Here is a 25,069-nt window from a genome sequence, read left to right as displayed (position 1 = left end):
CATATACCACAGCCACAAGCCATAAATAAATCAAGAAAGTGATATTGGCATCAAGCTTAGCATCATCATCTCAAACCAAAGCAAAATCAATACATACTGCAGGAAAAGGAACACCGCAGACATTACAACTGAAATACTCTCCTTTTAACAAGCCCTCTTTCAAATTTTCTCTATTCAGGGCATAGAATCCTACCTCAGTTGACAATCTGCAGAAAATTATCCTCCAGAAGAGAAAAAAGCTCCACAGCAGTCAGAATAGTTAGCCACCACAGGTTGACAATCTGCAGAAAATTATCCTCCAGCAGAGAAACGTTCCACGATAGTTAGCAAAGTTAGCTAGACACTCGAAAGACACTAGGAATCAACTGTTAAAAAGCATAAATGGAATCTGGCGTGGATCTAATCTGAGCCTTCAAAAGGCGAGCTTATTTAACTTCCATTGCGTCATAGGACAACAAAACAGATTACACGGCCCACCCATGACCAAGCCCATATGCATCCGAATATCCAGCATGAGCATGTCCATGACCATGATCATGACCATCATGCCCATGGTGATGGTGATGGTTATGGTGGTCATTGCTTTTTGCATCATCAAGCATCATCTGAATGTGCTCTGGTATTGGCTCTTCCTCAGATTGCCTAGTGGACTTTGGTAATGCAGAAATGAATTCATAAATACTTTCAGCTATCTCCTCAGAAACATGCTCCTAAAATTGCAAACAAATTCAATCACCATTAGAGGACTTCAATAAAGAAAACAGATAGAAGATCAAAGAAATATACTAAGTAAATATGTCCTTGCAATTTTCTAGAGCTGAAATCCAAAAAAGAAAGAGAGAATGAGTGCACTGATGTGTACGATCTACCTCAGAAAGAAAATGTAACCATGTCCTAACAAAACTATTTTAAAGAACGCATGCAGTAATGTGTACAGTTCATCTATATAGTGGGCTGTGGTTAAAAAAGAGTATAATCCATCTCTAAACTGGATTGTACTTAAAAGGGTTGTGTGTGTGTGTGTGTGTGAGTGAGTGAGAGAGAGAGAGGCTGTTTGGACAAATTGACAATTCCTTCCCACACAACAGCCCTCCCTCCCTGACCCAAATATCTTCGTCCTACAGCCTCATCGTTTGGAAAAATGAAATTTTATTTCGCCGAAGAAAGCAAAAAGACCTAACGAAGTCAACAAAACAATATTTTTTCTAGTTTCCTTTTGATATGACTTTCAAAAAATGAGTATATATATGTAAACTGCAACAACAGAAACTGCATAACAATTAAACTGCAGGATGAAGAAACTGGAAACAGGATATGCTCAATTTACTGTATCCATTTTCTTTTTCATTTTCACAAGAAGTATCTTTATGTATAGTTGCTAAACATTTCATCACATATGAAGACAATGCCAATTGCATCACCATTGATTGAGATACTGTTCTTTGTTAATAGAACATCATCAGGTAGGTGTCCTGCTGCAACTAAAGACCAATGTGCTTGAAGGGAAATTTCTGTGCCCAAAACTACTAATAATGTTTTTCTCTAATTACAATTCAAAATATTAAGAGCCATATCTTATCAGTCATCACACTAATACTATTTTCCCTATCCGTGATTAGCTGTCTAGTATCTTATAGCATACACTTAACATTTGGCTGAATATAAGCTCACTAAATTCTAGTCATAGGCATTTAAAAAAGATAGCAATCAAGACTCGAGACATAGGACAGAAAACACTCCCTTATGTATTCAGTTTTCATCCTATTTTATGAAGACTAAATTTAGAGAGAAAAGACGCCAAATGTCGACAGACATAAATTTGCAGATTTCAGGGACAAACTGGAAAGAGCAGTAAAAATTTAGCAAAGAGCAATATGATCATGAAAGCCATGAATACCAAAACTTTCTGTGCTTACGCAACACAAGAGGAAAAGTCAGCGGAGATGTTAAGTCTACTTTGTAGTTCATACAAGCTTGTTCAAATTCTTCTATGCCATAAATCTGCATAAATGTGGGATTAAAAATTTTTGTTTTCTGGCAAAAAATCCATTCTGCAGAGTCTCAGACTCGCACCCATTCAATTCTACCCCTTTCCCAACTAAGGAAGACAAAAATCATGGTGCTTCTGTTGCTGCTTCAATACCGTTCTGCGTGCAAACTTAATTACACTCAGAACCCTATATTCTATGGATGACAAACTATGTCGAATTCATACAGCAACTCTTTAAGGCAGTTGGATGACTAACTGATGCACTGAGTAAAAGAAAGAGAACCATTATTAGGCCCTAAATTGTGCCCGAGACAATCTAGTATCACAATATGGCAGCTAAGTAGTCATTGGAACTTATTGAACAATTTTTTGGCTCGCATGCAAAGAAAGACAATTCAGAATATCAAATGATTGAGGCAAAAAATGCAATGAAAAGTCTATATTCTCACCTGTGGCCATGCTCCACCAGAATGGGAGACAAATGTAGCCTGAGAAAGGGCATCGGCAACCCGACTGCCCTCCTCACTCCATTCTTTGGAAGAACCACTAGACCAAATCACTCGCATTGGCAAGTCTTTCACCTCATTCAAACCACTCCATTCAGACAAGTCCAAACTATGATTTACCCTCTTAACCATCCCAACCGCTGACCTCCTTCCATTCCTTCCCTTCAAAAGAATCCTATGAGCCTCAGCCTCCGCTTTGCCAACAGATTTCAAACAATACTTTCCAAGAACGCTCTGAAACACCAATCCAACCCCCAAAACCGCCTCTCTCACCACTGGCAATTCCAATGCCCAAGAAGGCAATGCTGTTCTACTTGGTACACTGTCAAGCAAAGTAACACTCCTAACCAACCGCGCATTTTCCAATATCCAATTAGCACTCAAGCCTAATGCAGAATCATGCAAAAATAAGTCCACAGGTGCCAATCCCATTGCATCAATAACCTGACTCAAGACCCTCCCCATCTCTTCATCACCTAATTCAATAGCCTTTACAACCACCCTTTTCGAAACCCGAATATCATTCTCCTCATAATCCACATACCCCTTTTCAATCAGCTGATCAAACCCCCAGAATAGACCCTTTTCTTTAATCTGACCATAAACTTCCCAAAACCCCCCTAAAACCCCACCACTACCCCCAACATTCTCTTCCACCACAACCACGGACTTATCCGAGAACCCGGAACCAGGTAAATCTATAGCAATAGCATGAACCCCTTTAAGGCCTAAAGATTTAACAATCCCCTGAAAAGCAAAAGAGCTGCAACCAAACCCATGTACAATCAGTACTCGATGATCAGAACTAAAGGGCCCATCTTGAATTGAAAAGGCTTCAACTTGGGGGTGATTTGGGGTGAGTTGTACCTTAAAAATCCTACCTTTAGAATAGTGCTGGCGCAGATTTGGGGGCAGGTTGAGGAACCATGTCTTGGGGTCCTGAGTAGAGAAGGAGGGCAGAGAAATGAAGAAAAGGGTAACTAGAGAGACTGTGAGGGTGAAGTAGAACCAAAATTGATAAGGGTTGGTGTAGTTGGTGGAGGAGGAGGAGGATGGTGGTGATGAAGTGGTGGTTTTGGCTTTGGATTTGGATAAAGGCTTAGGGGTTGTTTGGGTTGAGGGTTTTGGTGGGTCTGGTTCTTCAGTTAAGATTGCCATTGCTACTACTGGTGAAGTTGAACTGATACTGGCATTTATGATGTTTATGGAACTCCAAAGAAAAGGGGTTGAGGATACTGCTCTTTTCCTTGATCCTCAGATCTGCCAAGTGCCACAACCGTAGCTAAAGTGGAACTGTGGAAAGGAGAAACTGCAAAAGAAAGTTCCACACGCATGCGGCCAATGCTTAAGCTGCGATCTTGCACTCACAGTATAAATTTTGGGGTTAATTGCAAAACACCTTCCTGAACCATTTTCAGTTTGCGGAGTGGGTCCTAAACTATCGATCCTGCGCACAAACGGTCATCAGAAAAATCGTCTGGACAGGTTTGTTTGGAACGTAACTCAACGTATAGAACATAATTTTATGATTTCATACATGATGCTAAAATTAATGTACAATATGTGATCTTATATTTTTTTTTGTCTTAATTAAATCATGATTGTGAATCTTTCTGAACAATTGCAGGACGGTTGTTACTTGCAATCGTTCTTGCCTGACTCCCAATTTTAGCATTCAACACTCTCAAATATCAAGATCATATCATGAACATTTCCTGTTGATAAGCTAATTTGGATTATCAACATGTCGTTAACACGGATTGCACTAAAAGAGAAACATCGTTATGATCAACTAGGTTGCAAGTTTCCACACTTCAAAAGCACCCAACAACTAATTCTGTTCAAATCGTGTCGAGTCTCTTGCAGTGGGAAACTCTCCCAACGTTGTTTTTTTTATTCCCATAAATTTCGAAACCGAGACCTCATGGTTAAGGGATGCAAACTCCTTTCACTAACACCACCATCCATTGGTATGTCCTCCATAGTTAGTGGGTGTGTCAACCCCTTTCACAAAAAAGTCGATTCTGTAGTATAAGAAAATTTAAGAGCACACTGTGTAAGAAAATAATATAATATGACACAAAAGGAGCTACTTCCATGAAATTGTCGCATGCCACAAATTCAAATAAAAAAAAAAAAAAAAAAGAAACATTAGGTCTTTGCAAAAGGATTAGAACACATAACACGATATCAAAATTGTCAATCCAGTTTGCAGCCACCCCTAGTAAACGAAGCAGACTAACTGAACAGATGAAATGTGTTACGCCAAAACCAATAGAATCAGCAATCTACATCAAAAATGGGGTTGGTACCAAATCACAAGCATTTATTATTCGATAGGTAAGATTGAGTGGGAAGAATACCTCTATAACTGAATGGAAGAAATGTGTGACAATTAACTTTTTCTTTTTTTTTTCTTCAGAAGTACATTGGTTGCAATTATGGTTTCTTTAAATTTCTTCAAGTGAACAACCAAAAATTAAAATCTTGTGGAAATTACTTTGTGATTTTTTTTGAACATTTAAGTTAGGCTTTGGAAGTCAAGAAGGTCATATGAGGTAATTCAAGAGTTACCTCTGCAAAATTAACAAGCATCATATATTCAGGAACTCCATAAATTTTCTGTCACGTAAGTTTTTTCTTTTTTTTTTTTGGGTCAAAGCTATCATGTAAGCTGAGCTGCCCCACACTGAAATTGTCTTTCTTTCAGCAAAAAATCATAAAAGAAACTGAAATAAAATTCATTTGCAAATGTCAGTCAACTTGCACTGCTGATTGAAAATATACAATAAAACTTTTTTCTTTTTTTTTGGTTTGATGTGAATTCCATATGGTAACTTATTTTTTTTTGTGATTAAAGACGTTCTTCTCTTCATATGATCAATTCTTATCATTCCATACTTCCATTAAGAATTCTGTACGTCCTTCAAAATTATGTCTCATTACTTCAATCATTAAGTTCAATATGTTTAAAGCCAACAACTTGAAACATAAAAAGTTTTTAACTATTGACATTATCTTCTAATTAAGTAAATTCTACAACTGCATAGTTTTACTGGATGTAAATTCAGATAGCGAGGAAAAGTTTGACGTTTGAATAGAAAGAAAAGAACCAAAAAAAAAAAAAACAAAGAAAGAAAGACACAAAGCAACTAGGTACCAGTTATTTTGCTGGAAATTGATCATACCACAAAAATACATGTAATCAGTAGTGGTCATTAATAGCCAGTGGCAGGAAACTTTCAGAACCAAGTTAAAAGCCTTCCTTCTAGCTATCTGGTGGATTTTTCAAACAAGTCCCGGTACTATTTTTTTTTTTCTTCATGCATTTTCCTACGCAGCAATCAGGGCAATGATTGCAGTCATCGCAGCAATGAAGCTTAGGAGGAGAATGATTTTGATGCATGCCCATGCAGTAATCTGCGTCCCAGATTATTGATAGAATATATACAGCCAGTGAATGATCTAAGGCTCTGGCTCCAGCTTCCTAACCTGGATGAACAGCCCTCGCAAAAGCAGTGCCACTGGTAGCAGTTGAAGGATTAGCAAGGTCGCACATTATCAATGCTAAAGCATAAAATAGCAACTAACAGCAGCGTGGATTTCGCCATTTTATGGATTGAAAAGTGAGCCTTCTAGGCGCTAGCTAGCTGGATTATCTATATATATATTTGCTTCTGTAATCTGTATAGAGATTAGCAAGGATTATGTTACTGGATGGATGAAACTTTGAGGTTCAAGAAGAGATATATATATACAAGGAACTAAACATGCAGGATTCGAGCAGCAATTTGTTCCAAACCGCATAGTTTAGGGAGTATTTTTAGAATCATGTGAGCTCCAATTAATAATAGGGTAGTTTTGGTTGCAAAAAACTCAAGAAGTTTAGGGTAAGGCATTAATTGAATGAAGACAATCTAGTCCGGCAAAGATGCCCTTCTTGAATCTTGGATACGCTTTTGTTAAAAGAGTGTGATATATATATATATATATATCCCACACATCTTCAAGCGGTTTCTTCAGCAGTGGACGGCAGAAAACTCTTCTATAGGTTGCTAAACAGAGGAAAATTTTGGGGTTAGGAATTTTACTGAATGAAGAAAATCTAGTCCGGCAACAAAAGAAGCTCACTATATGTGGTCACTGTCAAGCACTTAAATCATGTGGCTGCCTTCAGTGGCTTTCTCTGATCGAGCTTCTACTCCCATCGGTTTCCACCCTCCCTAGATTAGAATAGATTAAGTTATAAGAATGCTACCATTGCGACAAAAAGAAAAGAAAAAAGAAGCTCAATGGAGTACTGCAGATACGCACGTTGGTTGAATATATATAATTTTATAGACTGCAAATATCATAGTGCAGAGAGACTAAAAGATGAAGAATAAATATTTGTTTCAAAACACATTATTGTACTGAAGCATTTTCAAATCTTGTTACGTCCTGTAATATGGTAGTTTTTTTTTTTTTTTTGGTTGAACAGACTCTCTCTCATGTAGTATTATTGGACGAAGTCAAGAATCCTGCACGTTGTAATAATCTACTAAATTTACCTTAAGAATAAAACTCTTGGGGGTTAATGTTTAATGAATACCACGAATCCTGCAGAAGAAGATGTGCTTCTTCAATTTATTTTAATGACTGCTTTCTGTGCTAGGCTTTTGATTTGCTACTCGTTCGTAAGCAAAATTGATCTTCTAATTCAGTTTCGTTATCTTGAAGGAAAATGAAGAATCCATGGCAATTTTTTCCTACTTTAATTTTATTTTTTCACATTTATGTGCGAATATGATTTATGTTGAGGCCCATAATATATTTTTTTTTTGTGAAAGCATTTACTTGATTTTCCTAATTTTGATGACAATTTTCAAAATTTATCTTTTAATTACGATCCCAATTTCCAGGACGTGTAAAACGTGCAAGATATATATATATACTAGGTTGTTTTTCCCGCGCGAGGCGCGGGTGGTGCCTGGGGGTTGGCCTGTTTTGTTTTAGGTATTAGGAAAATGCTTGTGTGGAAAGATTGGCAGTAAAACATGGGAAAGTTACTTGGGTTAAATTTTCTGAAGTAAAACATGGGAAAATGTTTGTTTATTTATGTAGCTAATTGTGAGTTGCAGAAATTATTTTATGTAAAAGATGTCTGTGAAGCTGCAGCTTTTTGTTGTTGTTGTTGTTTTTTTTTTTTTTTTTTTGTATAGTTGGAATCTTTGTTCACATGTGTATAGTATTGTTTTATTTTGAACTGAGCATTGAGTTTTATAAGTTAGTTTGGTCAAACGTAATTTGTTAGTGGATGGTAAAAGTTTATTATAAGTTTAAGCTTAGTGTTTTGCGCAGACGGAGCGTAATCGTGTTCAGGTGCATTATATGTGCGGGATCATTATCCAGATTTGGTGGAACAAAAATGAGGAAATATATAATATAAAATATAAAACAGAAGGAAGTAAAAGGATGAGTACCAGCAGCGGCAATGCAAAGGAAGCAAAGCAGTGGGAGATGAAAGCAAATAGAACAAAGCAAATTGACGGAGATCAGTACAATACATATGCGCATGACTAATCTGTACACCATTGTGCTTAATATGGCATTGGGAACAGCAGATTCATGCAAGTGGGGGCATAAAATTTACTTTCCAATGATGACCTCAAGCTAAAATCTTATAATCCACAAGAAAGGCATCTTTAAGGAGGAAAGTGTAAATTGGAGACTGAGATTACTGTTTGTTGATTTAACCCAGCAATCTTGTCAAAGAAATTGACAAAAAAGCCCAATTTCATAACACTCACAGCACCATAAAAAAAAAGAATTTATTGAGGGTAAACAAAGGAACAATAAGTAGATCAAGGGCAAAAACGTAATATGAAGGTAAGAAATCTCCACTTCTTACACACAAAATTGTCCTGCGTAAGAGGAGGAGAAAATATATAAGCAACACCGGATGGAGGGCAAAATGACGGGTAAGGCCTTGGAAGAGCAGATGAAACTGGCCTTGAACAGTAAGGCAAAAGTACCTCTTATATATTGTAAGGATACGGTCTATTAGCTGCCATTTTGTTTAGTAATGGTCATAACGAGATGTTAAAAAGCTCCCAAGATCACAACACACACAACATAGGAAAACAAAAGGAACACTTAAAAAATTGGTTTAGTTAGATATTTTAATATCTACCATTTCTCCTCTTTTCTCTTTTGGGTGATACTAAATCGGCATCCAACTTAAATCGTCTGACTTTACTCGATATTGGTTTAGCTCGAATAACTCAATCAATTACCAAGTAAGTTCAGCTCAAAGGTTGAGCGATCTTAATAATAAATGTTCTTATTTTCATTTACTTCTAAATTTAATCTAAATATAAAATATGTTCTTCTCATTTTACAGAGATTAGATTAATATTATTTAACTTTATTCGAGCTTCAACTTTATATTAGGTATTCTACCTAGTTGGAATTGAATATAAGACTCATAAGTTTAACTCGACTTAGATTATGTTGAAACTCATGTGGATTGACTCGATTCCACTTGTTTGTAGCCTTAATACTAGGGGAGAGTGCCCGCGCACCGCGCGGGTGTTTGATCCTTGTGGGGAAGGAGGTTTTTTTGTTGAACAAATAATAGTACATTGTGAGAAGAAATAAAACTTAGTATAAAAAGATAAACGATATAATCAATCAATTCACACAGTGTTACAATAAAACTGTGTCAAATTGAAGGTCGTTGATAATGCAGAAAGGCAGAGCAACACAGAAAGCTAATCTTATTCCAGAATCTCCACCGAGAGCTCTTACTTGCTATTGCTGTAAACCTATAAGATTATAACCAACCCAAAACCAATTGAGGTTAGGCAACGCGATAAGAGTCGCTAATTGTAGGTACTAAGAACACACCGACAAAATTAAGGGAGGAACTGAAAAATTGAGGGGGGGAGTGAAATCTAACCTCACGCTGAACCACCAGGAATAACTGGGACTGAAGAGCATTCTGAGCTGATTAGTATGAAGCCAGGTAGAATTATCCCAATCCTAGAATGCAAACAGGGAGAAACTGATAATCAACCGTTTAGGCATTAACATTAGGGGTGGCAATTTCCGATACGACCTGAAAATATGACACGAACTTAACACGAAATTAATGGATTTGGGTTGAGATTTCGCGGGTTCGGGTCAAAATCGGGTCGAACCCCAATGGATTCGAAAAGAAAATGTGTCGAATTCGGGTCAACCCGTGAGTAACCTGATATGACCTGATAACCAGTTTTATGAATTAAAAATAATTTAATAAACATAAAAATTATTTTATCTAACTAAACTAAGTTATTCTTTTTTTTCAAAGGCATTAATCACATAGTTCTAAATGAATTTATTTAACTTGTGTGAAATTGAAATTATTATATTTGGACAAATAATATATTATATTATTTTTTACTTTTATACTGTTTTAATTTATTTTATATTTGGTTTGGGATAAAATACTTTTACAGTGTTTTAATTTATTTTAGATTTGGTTTGGGATTATTTATTTAAATTTTTATTACTTGATTATGTAATTAGTCTTGTACAAAATTGATTTTATTAGAAATTACAGTGATAAATTAATAAATTAAAATTAAATTTCGGGTCATTTTGGGTCGACCCGCCAACCCGTTCGTGTCAGGTATTCTGACCCCGTTTCGGGTTGGCGGGTCAGGTTCAGGTCAGCGGGTTTTTTGTTATACCCGGATCTCAACCCGACCCGCCAACCCGAAACGGACCCGATTGTCACCCCTAATTAACATACCAACAGTTGGCAATTGAATTGGGTGTAATTAATAACGAAATAAATGGTAATTTCATCGGATGGAAGAAAAAACGATGAGGCAAATCGTTGTAGACAAAGGCAAAAGGGGAAAACTTAACTCCTGAAACTGAAAGGGGATAAACTGACCAACGTTTGTGACTCATAAATGCAGATTATAAATGATAGAGAAATAGGTTCCTACCATTGATAGAGAAATCATTGGCTCATTTCCTAAATCCGATTGCCATTCAAACGCTTCAGACAAAGCAACATCTCAAACGGTTATCTGCGACTGAAAAAGGGAATTATTGGTAGTTAAGGGATATTCCAGTAATTACACCAACACACAAGCATATATGGGTTGTACAAAATGCAAAAACAGTTGCACACTAATTAAACATTCCATCAATACCCAGATGGCTCATCAATGACAACTTTAAATGCATTAAAATGGGATTATTTCTGTAAACATACCCAAATACATGTTTCCTTAACTTGTACCTAAAACTTTTAAACTAATACACAATATTTCACATTTCTAGAAAGTCCCCACCTATGCAGTTGAAATTCAACCTATTTTTTGACCAAAACTCAATTATATATAGTATAAGGGAAGGAAGCAGAACTAGAGGATTTTTTCTCCTAATCGATCAGTTCATTACGAATTACGACATCGTATAGCTCTATCCAGTTCTAATTCCTGAAGGAAAAGGAAAAAAACGAAAACGACAGCACTTTAAGTCTTTACGGCTCCAACTTTCTTGGCCACAGCTTCTTCATCGTCGTCGTCGCTTGCACATTCTCTCTCTACAGCCATGATCATGCATTCTCTCACTCCTCATCTCCGCAATTCGCACTATTCCTTCCTCCCTAAATTTCGTAATTTCTCATTTTCCTTCCCCATTTCCCACAAATTCAACTTTATCAACCCCAATTTTCCCCAAAACTCGAAAACTTACCCCACCTTCATCGTCCGTAATTCCTCCGGCTCCGTAACCGCCAAACCCTCATCGGAGCTCCGAAAGAAGCGAGGAAATGACTCTGACTCCTGCTCCGATTCCGACCAGAAGCTCGGGGACCTCCGGGAGCTTTTCTCCAAGCCCAATATTAATATCGACGCTTATATCATCCCTTCCCAAGACGCCCATCAAGTAAATTTTCCAACTTTTTGCTTATAGTATCTTTATATTGAATTGGTTATTAATCTTTTCGCAATAAAACCCAAAAAAACCGTTAACTTTCTGCTTTTAGTGGACTTTCTACCTGGTTTAGTATCCGTTTGGATGGTTTTTTTTTTCCGCTGCTTCAGAAAATTTTGATGTAGCTGTTTTTGGGTAAATGTGTATGTGATACAAGAAAGGTGGTTGAAGAACGTGTTTGGAGTATTCAAAAAGCATGTTTCTTTTTATTTTTGAAAAATGGCTCCAGTCAAACGGATTTATTGGGGTTAAGCAAGGAATCATCACAACTACTTGACACTTTGCACCTGGTTCTGACAAGCAAATGTAATGCAATGTCCTTTTTTTTTCCGCTAGAGCGAGTTCATTGCAGAGTGTTATATGAGGAGAGCCTATATATCTGATTTTACGGGGAGTGCTGGCACTGCAGTTGTTACAAAGGACGAAGCAGCTCTTTGGACGGATGGGCGATACTTTCTCCAGGTCTGAATGCCATATTGGTTAGCGTCAATTGTTTTAATATTGCTTATGCTTTTAAAACGAATGTCTGATAAGCTTGTTCTTTTTCTGATGATCAGGCAGAGCAGCAACTCAGCTCTAGCTGGATTCTAATGCGGGCTGGAAATATGGGAGTGCCTACCACCAGTGAGTGGCTTAACAGTGTGCTGGCTCCTGGGTGTAGAATCGGAATTGATCCTGTGAGTTATACACTTGATCTTTGTGACACCGGGATGTGAGCATAATTTTCTGTGGACTGTTAATTTTTATCTGCAAATGTGATTTTAAAGAGAAAGTATCAACCTTTTTCCCTTCAGATCTCAACTTGATTGAAGCCACAAAGGCTTTCTTTAATTGTAGATGCATTGATTTTGACGAGGTCTTCATTAAGCATTAAGCAATTAATTCATGAGTTGCGAGGTTGAGTGTTGACTGGATACTGACTTAGAACATGTATGTTATGAATTTGATCAAAATGGAATGTGACAGTTTGAGTGGACAATTTGTAGTGAAGATAGAAGGGCTATAGGCTGCTAAACAAGTTAGACAATACTTTATCTTGCAAAATTTCCATTCAAATGGCTGGTTCATTTCTGCTATAGGCTGCTGTTTTATTTTGGGGTTTCGAAGGATATGCAAAGATTTTGCTGTTAGTATCTGAATTACTTCTTATCCTTCTCTCATGGATTATCACTATGTATATTTATCTTTTGGCCTGTTTTTTGATGTATTAAAGCATTCTGTCAGAAATGTTTATTGTAGTTTATCTATTACGAGCAAAAAAATGCTATTGTGGGTGAAAAAGTTCAATAGTTTGCTTCTGTGTGTCCTTGTTATTCTGGTTTAGGCTTCTTTCTTATGCCTTTTTTTCTCTCTTTTTGTGAATATCAGTTTTTGTTTTCTTCTGATGCTGCAGAAGAACTGAAAGAGGCTATTTCGAAACGAAAACATGAGTTGGTCTACTTGTATGATTGCAATCTTGTGGATGAAGTGTGGAAAGCATCGAGACCAAAAGCTCCCAACAAGCCAATCAGATTGCACGATCTAAAATATGCAGGTCTAGACGTGTCATCAAAGCTGTCTTCTCTTAGATCTGAATTGGCTGGTGCTGGTGCCTCTGCAATTGTTATCTCTATGCTCGATGAAGTGGCATGGCTGCTGAATCTGGTATTAGATTTCATCCACTTGGCTAGCCTAAATATTTGAAATACTTTTGTGTTGCTTGATGTTTGTAATTGCAAATTAGAAGGCATCAAATCAGTATCCTAGCTTGCTGCCATCGCCTAACCCTAAATATAGTAATGCTTCTGTTTGAATTCTGTTTAATGCTACATTAACTAATGGTAGTTCTGTTTGAATTCTGTTTAAGCTTATCCTTCAAGCAGATGTAGATGACCAAATCCATCCCTGTAGCATTTGGAGCTTAATATTAGCATGAAAATTTAACTTTCATATCATTCTGTGTATCACATTTGAACCCAAGAGTGTGTTTATTAAGGTATTTGAAACTGTATAAAGAGACTTCTTGCTGCTGCTAGTCTTTTCATTGGTTGGTTAATGGATGGTCAGGGAAGATCAGGCAAATGATCAACAGTGTATTGTATTTCTAGTCTATGCTGGAAAAACTATGGTGTGAAAAAAATGCTTAATGAAAGATGGCAACATCTAGAGAAAAAATATATGGAACTTCAACGACCAAAATCAGTTGCTTGATTGTGAGCTAATTGTGGGACTTCCTGCTTTTGGCATCCTTTTAAATTGAGAGTGTTGGAGGTACAGATTATGCCATTCTAATGTATTTTGTTTTATGCCTGTGTACCAAATTCATCAGGACAGTGCACAAAGTAACTTAGGCATCATTATTGGATTAGAAAGTCTATTTGTCATTGCCTCTCTTCCTAGATAGTTGTCTTTCAAGGGTAGGCAGTTTACCAGCATTACAATATGTAGCTGTTCATAATTATTTGCGTACCATGGATTGTACAACTGAACCTATAATCATGGTGCTTTTTTTTTCGTATTTCTTGTACTTTTTTCTATCTTTACATGTTTTTATGCGGAAAAAATTAAAACTTAAATTTTTTGCCATGTTAGTTCTTAATATTCATCTGGATATTTTTGTTTTTTGTTTTTAATGCACTAAATTTTCTTTAACAGAGAGGTAAGGACATTCCACATTCACCAGTCATGTATGCCTACTTAATTGTGGAGATTGATGGAGCTAAGATATTCACTGATAATTCTAAAGTCACTTCCGAAGTGATGGAATACCTGAAAAATGCTGGAATAGACTTGTGTCCTTACGAATCTATTCTCTCTGAAATAGAAAGGTAACTTGTAGTTGTTTGACCTTTCCTGCATGTTCATCTGTATTTCTTGCAGTTTTAACCTTGTTCTGTTTATAGCTTCTCATTTTTTGAACTCCTTCCTCATCCAAAAGCTTGCTTGGTCATTGAATGTTGTATTAAAGACAGCTAAGGTGTTCCCATAACGTATGCATGTGCTTCGGTCATCAAAAGGAATATGTAGCACATGAATGGGCTCAATAGAGTGCTTAATGAAATAAGTTAGGGTGCGTTTGATAAAATTGAAGTTTGAAAATTGAAATATGATGTCCGAATCCATTAAGTTATTGAATCGTTAAGTATTAAATGAAGTAAATTTGAGTGTATATCACATTCAGTGATAAGTGAATAGCTTATCACTTATTTTTGTTGCAAATTTTGCCTAGGAAATTCAGTGGCACTTAATTAATTCAGATGTTCAATTTTTGGTTATCAAACGCGTCTAAATATATTAAAATCTGAATACATTAAGTTTTTGAGTTATCAAATATGGCCTTACTTTTCTATCTACTAGATTTAGTTTCTAGATTAGGTGATACCTTAAATGGAGTTTCTGCTGCCCGAATAGGGACCTAATTCCGGTAGTATTAAAAAACTAATATGAAATATATTGGTTGAATGAGACATATGAACTTGAATTTTGGACACATGTCTAAATATCTGACTCAAAGACTGAGGAACCGATAGCAAACTTGTGCATCAGATTGTTGTGCACTGTGCTTGTAAAAAACATTCACATATGGAAGGACAAAAGGTTCAAGTTGGACCACTTATTGGAATGTCTTACCATTTTTGGCTTTTCCTCAGTATTAGTGGATTAGACCCCAATCATAATTTAATTTGTTAATGAATGATCTTCCTATTCTCAGTTTGGCAGAAAGGGGAGCTGGACTTTGGCTTGACACATCATCCATCAATGCTGCTATTGTAAATACTTATAGATCTGCATGTGATAAATATTTTTCTGGGCGAGGATATCAAAATGAAATTGAGAGATCCAATGGTGAATCCAGTGGACCATATGCAGTATATAGAAGTTCTCCTATCTCTCTGGCTAAGGCTGTGAAAAATGATGCTGAATTAGAAGGCATGCGTAATTCTCACCTAAGGTATACGGTGGCTAAAATCTCTATTTCTCAAATATTATGTCGCCCAAATTCAATTGCTTTCCTGCAAGGAATTGCAGTTCTCTAATGTGAATTTAACTAGAAAAGGTTCATGAACCTTAGTAGTTGTCCACAAAAAAAAAAAAAAAAAGAGGAGGGAGAGTGAGAGTCATTAACCTCATCAGCTATAAAGTATCCACATGTTCCTTGACCATTGAGAAATCTAATTACTGGAATGTTTAGTGAAGCACATAAATTGCCTAGGAGATATTCTTAGAGTCAGGAAAAGTTTCAGGTTCTATAGAAAGATAGGAAGGAAGGTTATTCCAAGTAATTTCGCACCAATAAGACGCTTTGGTAGAAGTTATCCACTTTGATTTTCCTTCCTAGGGATGTTTACAAAAAGTAACCGGTGTCCAATTGTGTTGTTTTGTTTTTCCAAGGTCAATCATCCTCAAGATATGCCAGTTCCTTTCTTTCCAAGCAGAAAATTTTTCAAGTAAAAAAAAATATAAAAGAGAACCAAGAAAACAAGAAATTACTGGTTTATAATTCATCCCAAAAGTGAGCACTGTGACTCCTATGCTTCATTGTAAGAAGCTATTGAGAACAAAGTCCAAACCAGGGAAATGTCATTGAATGCTTCCAGTTCCTTTTTTCCTCTTTTCATTTTTATGGTTGCCGTCTTTCCATTTCTCATTTTCCCTTCTATCCATTTGAGATCTTTGGACAGTCTATAACTAGATTATTACCATTTTTCATGTTCTTCATGGTGGGAAACAAATCCAAGATTGTTCTTTTAGTTGACATAGATTTCTCTGCTCCCTAATGTGAAACTCCAAGAGCTATCATTATGATATGTGTTTGGTACACTATAACCTGTCATTGACGTTGAAGCTGGGGTTAATTACATCTGAAAGATTTTGCTTGTTACATGTGCATGTCTACCTCTGCAGGGATGCTGCTGCTTTAGCACAATTTTGGTCTTGGTTAGAGGAGGAAATCCTCAAAGATGTGGTTTTGACTGAAGTACAAGTTGCAGACAAACTTCTTGAGTTTCGTTCAATGCAAGATGGTTTCCTTGATACAAGCTTTGATACTATCAGTGGTAAACAGCAACTTCTATATCCTTGAGGCATCTAAGATGTTCAATTCTAGTTTCATTGTAGTCTAGCTGATTATAATCAAATTCTTTTAAGGACATGATTTTGTATGGTTTCTTAGTTCTTTCCTTATGAAGCATGGTTTTCCTTTAGGAGTTAGGATTACAGTAAAATACTTAGAATTGGAAGATCTCTTATTGCGAGTACAAAATGAATCTTCTTTCCTTATGTTTTTGCATAAGATACCTTGTTACCATCTATCTCAGACATCTGAAAAATTACCAGATTTTATAAGTTGTGCTCTCATGCTCGGGCAATATGCATCTGAACCAAAGAGAAATTAACAGATTCTTGTATATGTTTGCATTTTGGGCTAAAAGTAAAATCTGCAGCATGTTCTCAATGCAAGGAACTTTTTTAACATGGGTTTGTGAGAGTGCATCTTATTATGGAATCATTGCGGGTGGCCTCCAATTTTGTTATTCAAGTTTACGTTTCTCATTCCTTGCAAATTTTATTTTGATTTTTCGTTGGTTGATTATGTTTGAGAAAGGTAGGGAGATGAACCATTTAAACTTGAGGTAAAACTCTATTAACTTGAGATTTTACTTACTTGGATGTAAATTTCAAGTTCATTTTTAGAAAATTCTACATCATATTAAGATTTTCAAATTTCTAAACGTATTAGACTAGTGCTTGTGAAGTACTGACGATACGAATAACTCACATCTAGTGATTTAAATACCAATTAGAAAACTAGTTCTTATAAAGCATATCCATTTGCCTGTTGTACATGCCCTCTGGTCAGTGTTTATTTCTGTCCTGATTAAACATTTCCGATCAATTTCAGGTTCTGGGGCCAATGGTGCCATTATACACTATAAACCAGAGCCAGGCACCTGTAGTATTTTGCATGCAGATAAACTCTTTTTGTTGGATAGTGGTGCCCAATACCATGATGGAACAACTGATGTTACTCGAACAGTACATTTTGGTGAACCATCTTCACGACAGAGAGAATGTTTCACTCGTGTTCTACAGGTTTTTCTTTCTTGCCTTTCTGGTTCTTGACTCTCCTCATCTGGCTTTTTCTTAGAATTAATGGGCATAAAGCACAAGATTTACGAATGGAAAGATTTGATGCTTAATTTATTAACTGGTTGAGTGTATACTTCTCTATTTACTCGCCTAGGAAAGCGAGTTGTTTTCTAAATTTCAACTAATACTTCTCTAGCTTCAATTTCTATATCATTGTATAGGTGTTGTCTCACTAACCATTATGCACACCTTATCGCATGCATGTGGGGAGCTCAAATGTTGTCTCAAATTACCAACTTTCTGGGTGAAATAGGTTTTGTATTAACATATTTGATGATTCATGTCTGAAATTCTGCTTGGATTGAAAACCCAAGACCTAGAATTGTTGTTTGAGCTTCAATAGATGCCCACTACCTGCTAGTGATTGGCGCTTCTTTCTCTGCTTGGCTGCTGTAGCGTCTCTGAAACCTTTTAAGATTCATATTAGGGTTTTAAATTGCTGATAGTATGAGTCACTTCTTTCTGGAGAAGTATTCTAGGGACATTTTTTTCAAGTACTTTAAGGAACCAGGACCTGTTTATTGCATCTTGGTTCTGCAGAAAGTCATTGACAAACAAAGTAGAATGCTAATTGGACATGTGGTTATTAGAATGCATTTAACATGTAAAAACCTGGTATTAAGGATTGATAATACTATTCGGGCCCATGATTTTACTGTATTTACTGATATACCTTTTACTGCTAGCTATTATAAATACAACAAGAACTGCTTTTGGTTTTAACTTCTGCATCATACTATATGTGATTTGACAGGGTCATATAGCTCTTGATCAGGCAGTGTTCCCCGAGAATACCCCCGGTTTTGTATTGGATGCTTTTGCTCGATCTGCTCTGTGGAAAATTGGCCTTGATTACCGTCATGGTAGTTGTCCTTTTTGTAGTCAAGTCTCCTTTTCAATTGATTACATGTGATCTAAGCTCACCAATCTTTTCTCTTGTTGTTCATTGTTAATCATCCTTTAGGGACTGGGCACGGTGTAGGAGCTGCACTGAATGTCCATGAAGGGCCACAAAGCATTAGCTTTCGATTTGGAAATATGACTCCATTGCTGAAAGGCATGGTTGTTAGTAATGAACCCGGCTATTATGAAGACCATTCATTTGGCATTCGTATAGAGGTATTCTTCCCACTACCTATTGAATAACAAATGCTTGTGATTTGGTACCTACCCCATATTTGATATAGAAAGCTGATTCTATTGGTTTTGGGATAAGACATTTCATCCCTTCAGTTATAGAGGTATTCTTCCCACTCAATCTTACCTATCGAATAATAATGCTTGTGATTTGGTACCTACCCCATTTTTGATGTAGATAGCTGATTCTATTGGTTTTGGCGTAACACATTTCATCTATTCAGTTATATCTGTTCTGAACAACTGCTTAGTTTACTAGGGGTGGCTGCAAACTGCATTGACAAATTTGATTTTGTGTTATTTGTTCTAATCCTTTTGCAAAGACCTAATGTTTCTTTTTTTTATTATATTATTATTTGAATTTGTAGCACGTGACAATTTTATGGAAGTAGCTCTCCTTTTGTGCCATATTATATTATTTTCTTATTTTTTCTTACGTAGTGTGCTCTTAAATTTTCTTATACTGCAGAATCTACTTTTTGTGAAAGAGCTTGACACACCAAATAACTATGGAGGACATGCATACTTGGGGTTTGAAAAGCTTACATTTGTTCCAATTCAGGTAAGCCAGCTTAGAAGCACGATGCTTAAACAAAATTGGGTGCCTTTGAAGTGTGAAACTTGCAACCTAGTTGATCATAACAATGTTTCTTTTAGTGCAATCTGTGTTGATGATATGTTGATCCGAATTAGCTTATTAGCAGGGAATGTTTACGATGAACTATTGTGGCGACCTCACCTCCCTCTCCTTTGGTCCCTCAAGGTTGAAATACACCAGGTTTCCTCTGTTTTCTCCCCCTCCCAACGCAGCTTTTTTGTCTCTTTCTCTCTCACAGTTTAAGCTTGAAGAAATAGGGAACTTTTGTAGAATTTCTATGGCTAAATCTATGGGTGTGCATCAAATTCGAATTCGGTAACTCGGAAGTTTGAATTCGGAATTTTTTGGAATTTTGGCATAGGAATTATTGACCGATTTCGATTTCGATTTCGATTCCAAATTCGATTCCAAATTCGGTAAATTTCGAATTCGGTACCTTTTTTCCCTTTTTTTTCTTTTTTGTTAGATGTATTGTTATATAATATAAATTTTATATTGCATATATTATAAAAAATATTATTATATATTAATATACATATTATAAAACGAAATTGAAATAAAAAATATTATTATATATATAAATAAATAAATATTAATATATATATTATAAAACGAAATTGAAATCGGAAATTCCGATTTCGATTTTCGATTTCAAATTATGAATTCGAAATCGGAAATTCCGATTTCAAAAACTCCATTACCGAATTCGAACCAAATTCCCATAATTCGAAATCGGAATTTCCGATTTCAGTGCCGAATTCCGAATTACCGATTTCGAAAATTCATAATTCAAAATTTTTCGATTTTGCACACCCCTAGCTGTATCAGCCTTGATTCTCGGCTGCAAATAGAGCAAGAAAGTTTGATTTTCTCATTCTTTCTCTCGGTTGGAAGAGGGAGCAAGACAAGGAAAATTCCTTCAGCTTTCCCTCTAGTCTTTCGGCTCCAACAAGGAGAGAAAAAAGTGTCGGTCTTGCAAGAAAAGAAAAGACTAACAAGGGTGAAGATTTCATCAAGAGGTGCTTAGTCAAAATTGGTGGCTGGTCTAAAGGTCATGCTTCCTCTCTCTTGGCTGAAATGGAGAAAAAACAAGAGGAAGACTTGGCTAATTTTTCCTCTCTCTCTCTCGATTGAAATGGAGAAAAAACAAGAGGAAGATTTTGACTAATCTTCCTCTCTCTCGGTTAAACTAAATGGAAGAAACAAGAAGGAAATGAATTTGTTTTGACTTGGTCAACTTTTGCATGCCATTTGGATAAGTTTCTCTCCTCCTCTCTCAGTTGTGAATGGTCAAGTAAAAAAGGGTTGGTTTGGAAACTTTGGTCTTGGTCAAAGTCTTGATCAAGCTTGGAGGGATAATTGATTAACACGGGACTTGATGTTTTTCCCTAGTAATAGTCAATATTTGGCTTTAATTGGAGTTACATCCTTATACCTGATTATGTGTGTCGTGCATTACTATTCTTGGGTTTAAGCGAGGATTCTTTCATTGTGGTTCGTAATGAAGGAATTTCAATTAGAAAGGGGTAGTACATGTATAGGGAGTCAATGATAAACATGATAAGAGCTTTACATAGTGGACTAGTTGCCAGCGCATAGTGTGTGATTCCAAAATTTAGTAAACGTAGCAAACAAATTTCGCAGTTATGGTTCTTTTCCATCGAGTCCCAAGTTTATATTCTCGTCAATATTCTAAGCCATTTTTGACCTTCCTTGGCACTATAGTTTAGCCGTTATGTTCATACCACTATCCTTCAAGTAAACTCTAGCAGAAGTATCTGAGGTGGTAGGAAGCTATTTGGGAGTTGAGGAAAACCCTGTAGTATCAAGCTTTGTGCGAGCAAAGGTTGGAATTTCGAGAACGAAATTCTTTTAAAGGGGGAAGATTGTGAGAATCTGAAAATTATTTTTATATTTTATATTCTCGAAAATTATTTTTTTATCTGTTTTATATTCTAATATATTTGCCTTGAATTTTGGTTAATCTAATGGTTGAATCATAATTTTATTCCTATTGTCTCATTCAATTTATTCCATGTTAGTTTTTTTGGGGTGATATACCAATTAGTCCAACTAGCGAGGTATGTGCGATAAATTTCATGAACTGGAGGGAGTTTTGTACAAAAGAGTTATTGTCCTACAAGGTGTTAAGAGTTAATGGAGATATTAAGATGAATTAGTGACAAAGGGATAGACTTAATTTGTAGTTATGTCATTTGTCAATTATCCCTCCAAGCTTGATCAAGACTTTGACCAAGACCAAAGTTTCCAAACCAACCCTTTCTTGCTTGACCATTCACAAGCGAGAGAGGAGGAGAGAAACTTATCCAAATGGCATGCAAAAGTTGATCAAGTCAAAACAAATTCATTTCCTTCTTGTTTCTTCCATTTAGTTTAACCGAGAGAGAGGAAGATTAGTCAAAGTCTTCCTCTTGTTTTTTCTCCATTTCAGCCGAGAGAGAGGGAGCATGACCTTTAGACCAGCTACCAATTTTGACTAAGCACCTCTTGACGAAGTCTTCACCCTTACTAGTCTTTCCTCTTCTTGCAAGACTGACACTTTCTTTTCTTCTTGTTGGAGCCGAGAGACTAGAGGGAAAGCTGAAGGAATTTTCTTTGTCTTGCTCCCTCTTCCAACCGAGAGAAAGAATGAGAAAATCAAACTTTCTTGCTCCATTTGCAGCCAAGAATCAAGGCTGATTCAGCCATAGAAATTCTACAAAAGTTTCCTATTTCTTCAAGCTTAAACTGTGAGTAAGAGAGAGACAAGAAAGCTGCGTTGGGAGGGGAGAAAACAGAGGAAACCTGGTGTATTGCAACCTTGAGGGACCAAAGCAGAGGGAGGTGGGGTCCCACAACTATCATCTTGTTATTACACATCTTGCTGTCCGATCACATGAATTTGCTTCAGCATTGCCTTTGTGTCGTTATTTTCATGACTTAATGAATGAATTATCCTTGTTTCAGGTCAAAATTCTTGGTCCTTGTTATTGGGATTAATGCTGCTTAAAGACTTCTATGTATGTGTTTGAAGTAAGATTGTCTCATTGGCTGAGAGTAAAAAAGGACATGCATTTGCAGCCAAGAAAAAGCATGAATAAGAAGATTATGTAAATGAGGATGCCAGATACTTGATAAGATGGGTTGTAGATTGCTTGGCTCATAGAATTAGGATTATGGCAATCTGAACAGTATTTCACTTCTCACCATACATTAGATAGTATTCCCATTACAAGGAGAATAGAAATAAGGTCTGCTAAAAACAGTCAACCATGTATGATTTAATTCAAATTTTTGGCGCCTAAAATAGCATTGTCATAGAATGATCGCTGAATAGATAGATATGATGAGCTTGATATTCATTAACTGTGAAAAGATAGATTGGACATCACCAGAGCTGTTACATTGTACAGGAGATCAGACAAGGATAAAAAACTTTTGAAGTTATTGTGTATGCTGGACTATTTATGGTGGATGGTACCATGTGCAGATGTTTGACCATATGTTAGTGGTACGCTAGAGGAAGCATAAATCTATAATTAATACAGGACAAACGGAGATATGGAAGTGCATTTTGAAACTTTCAGTTACTTGCGGTTGACATGGGACTACCATTACGTTTTGTAGAATTATTGGTTGTGTCAATGTGCCCTCATGGTTGAATAAAGCTTTGTCTAGTGTACCTCAGTTTCGTGCTCCCTTGCTTATAGGGTTGGCTTTCAGCTCATTCTTGACATATATGAAAGTGTGAATGATTTAATTGTACTGTCCACTGACGAGAATGTTTTCACAAGAAAACTGTCTTATTAACTACATCCAGGTCTTTTCTAATTAATCTGCTGATTGTACCAAGGAGCAATGGTTTTTTGAGACTAATATTTTCCTATCTATGCAGACTAAATTGATTGAAGTGTCATTGCTTTCCGATGCTGAGATCAATTGGGTAAATGATTACCACAAGCAAGTCTGGGAGAAGGTTAGTGCCTGGCATGGAGCTACCTTTGTCTTTGCGTTAGGCTGTTCAAAAGTTGTGTGGAATCCTATCTGCAATAAAACATTATCCTCAATTACCTAGTGGCACTGATTTGTGTTCTTTTGAATTTAAGAGCACTGAAGGGTCTTAGGTTAGCATTAGACATGAAAACAGAACTTCATTTAGTAACTCGAACTGTGTTTAGACAATTTGCTTTTGGTCACGTCATTTGGTAGATTGATCTCTAATGTTGATGATCTAAGAATTAACATGTCATAGAATGGCTCTGATTTGTGTTCCTTCGAATTTAATAAGAATTCTACTGAAGGATCTTAGGTTAGCATTAGACATGAAAACAGAAGTTCATTTAGGAACTCGAACTGTATTTAGACAATTTATTTTGGGTCATGCCATTTGGTTGACTGGTACCTAATATTGACAATCTAAGAATTAACACATGCTGTTTCTGCACATAAAAAATATATGAATTTGTAGTTTAGATTGGGATGTGATTACAGCCACTCTATTCAGTTTACCTTTAAAATTTCTGTCATAAATCTTTGAGAATCTCAATAAATTTTGAACCTTCCCCTGTGGAAAGGAAAAGAAAAAATGTCATAGATTCCTCCAATATTTTAGATTTGCTCACTCAGTACCTTTCACAGGTCTCAACTCTGCTGGATGGTTCTGCACGTCAGTGGCTATGGAACAACACTCGGCCGCTTGTTAAGCCATGATAAGCCCTTCTGGTGTCCTTTGTTGAACATTTCGGCATTGCATTGTACATACATCAGATTGAAATTAGTAGCTTGATAAAAATATATGCACATGAATTTCAAAACAGTAGTTTGATAAAGATTAAAAAAAGGAAAAGAAAACAAGAATATTTGCTGTGGATATTGCACCGGAATGTACACTGATGAGATCATTTGTGTCTCAATCTACCAGTGAAGAAAACTTGATTGTGAGGTGGTTCTTTGTGTATGTTTAGTTGTGAAGCCTAAATTGCTTGCAACATCTCATTTTGACATGTTCAATTTGAGATTATCGTTCACGATCACTGATCAGGAGCCAAAACCAAAGGTCTGGTTTACTTTATCATCCATCTGCTAAGGATTAAGAGAACTCTGCAGGGATGCATCACATCACATTACATTTTAGGATTTTAACTTAGCGCATACCTTAATGAAGTGGACCTCTTTCTCTTTATAAGGCACAGGCGTGTTTGGGAATGCAGCCTTTATTTCTGTGGCTTGTGCTGAGGTCAATTTTCTGACCTACTTATTTTGTAAAGAATATAGGAATCCAAGTGTTAATTTACCTCGAGAAAGAAACAGTGAACACTGGTTGCATTTTCGCAACTGCAGAGGCATCGATTTGGAGAACAAAAGCTTTGCATCAAGCATGAAAGTTATATTGTTACTCATTTGGACACGTTGCTGAATTATAAGACTGAAACTGACCATTCTGGCTGAAACTCTTCTTTTTTTAAATGAAAGGTCAAACCTTTTTTTTTGTTGTTGTATATATTCTCAGGTCATGCTAGGTTCTTTTTTCCCACTAAAACCGGATCCTCTCATAGTACCTTAATGGGTTATGGTCACACCCTAGGGGGGGGGGGGGGACTGACGGCCCGTCAGTTACCCCCACCCCCGCCTCGCCCCCGCCCCGTTTCCCCCACGGTCTCCAGTTTTCATGTCAGATTAACTCCTTTTTTTTATATAATACTAAAATTTTAAACCATTTAATTGCCGTAAAAT

General features: G+C 36.5%; 2 protein-coding genes across 2 annotated transcripts; one reads left to right on the top strand and one right to left on the bottom strand.

The window, feature by feature from the left end:
- Positions 1–26: 26 nt before the first annotated feature.
- LOC113760474 (protein AUXIN RESPONSE 4) lies at positions 27–3,944 on the bottom strand. Its single transcript, XM_027303054.1, has 2 exons — positions 2,440–3,944; positions 27–710 (listed from the first exon to the last, which is right to left on the bottom strand). The coding sequence occupies exons 1-2, from the start codon at positions 3,652–3,654 to the stop codon at positions 465–467; spliced, it is 1,461 nt and encodes a 486-aa protein (XP_027158855.1). The 5' UTR covers positions 3,655–3,944; the 3' UTR covers positions 27–464.
- A 7,088-nt stretch (positions 3,945–11,032) lies between these two features.
- On the top strand, positions 11,033–24,291 carry LOC113762050 (aminopeptidase P2). The gene is made up of 13 exons (XM_027305296.1): positions 11,033–11,424; positions 11,809–11,934; positions 12,030–12,149; positions 12,841–13,116; positions 14,107–14,279; positions 15,164–15,403; positions 16,357–16,508; positions 17,354–17,544; positions 18,356–18,464; positions 18,566–18,720; positions 19,208–19,300; positions 23,232–23,312; positions 23,975–24,291. The coding sequence occupies exons 1-13, from the start codon at positions 11,089–11,091 to the stop codon at positions 24,044–24,046; spliced, it is 2,124 nt and encodes a 707-aa protein (XP_027161097.1). The 5' UTR covers positions 11,033–11,088; the 3' UTR covers positions 24,047–24,291.
- Positions 24,292–25,069: the final 778 nt, after the last annotated feature.

Source organism: Coffea eugenioides, chromosome 2 (assembly GCF_003713205.1).
Source record: "Coffea eugenioides isolate CCC68of chromosome 2, Ceug_1.0, whole genome shotgun sequence".
In the NCBI taxonomy this organism is placed as follows: Eukaryota; Viridiplantae; Streptophyta; class Magnoliopsida; order Gentianales; family Rubiaceae; genus Coffea; species Coffea eugenioides.
Note: the sequence above shows the minus strand (reverse complement) of the source record. Positions and strands in the feature narration are given on the sequence as shown.

What these genes read in the sequence shown, in the direction of transcription:
- LOC113760474 (XM_027303054.1), bottom strand. Translation starts at nt 3,654, where the DNA reads ATGGCAATCTTAACTGAAGAACCAGACCCACCAAAACCCTCAACCCAA. An exon ending in CTGGTGGAGCATGGCCACAG is followed by an intron (nt 711 to 2,439) that starts GTGAGAATATAG and finishes TTGCAATTTTAG; the next exon opens with GAGCATGTTTCTGAGGAGAT.
- LOC113762050 (XM_027305296.1), top strand. Translation starts at nt 11,089, where the DNA reads ATGATCATGCATTCTCTCACTCCTCATCTCCGCAATTCGCACTATTCC. An exon ending in GTTTCACTCGTGTTCTACAG is followed by an intron (nt 17,545 to 18,355) that starts GTTTTTCTTTCT and finishes GTGATTTGACAG; the next exon opens with GGTCATATAGCTCTTGATCA. An exon ending in TTACATTTGTTCCAATTCAG is followed by an intron (nt 19,301 to 23,231) that starts GTAAGCCAGCTT and finishes CTATCTATGCAG; the next exon opens with ACTAAATTGATTGAAGTGTC.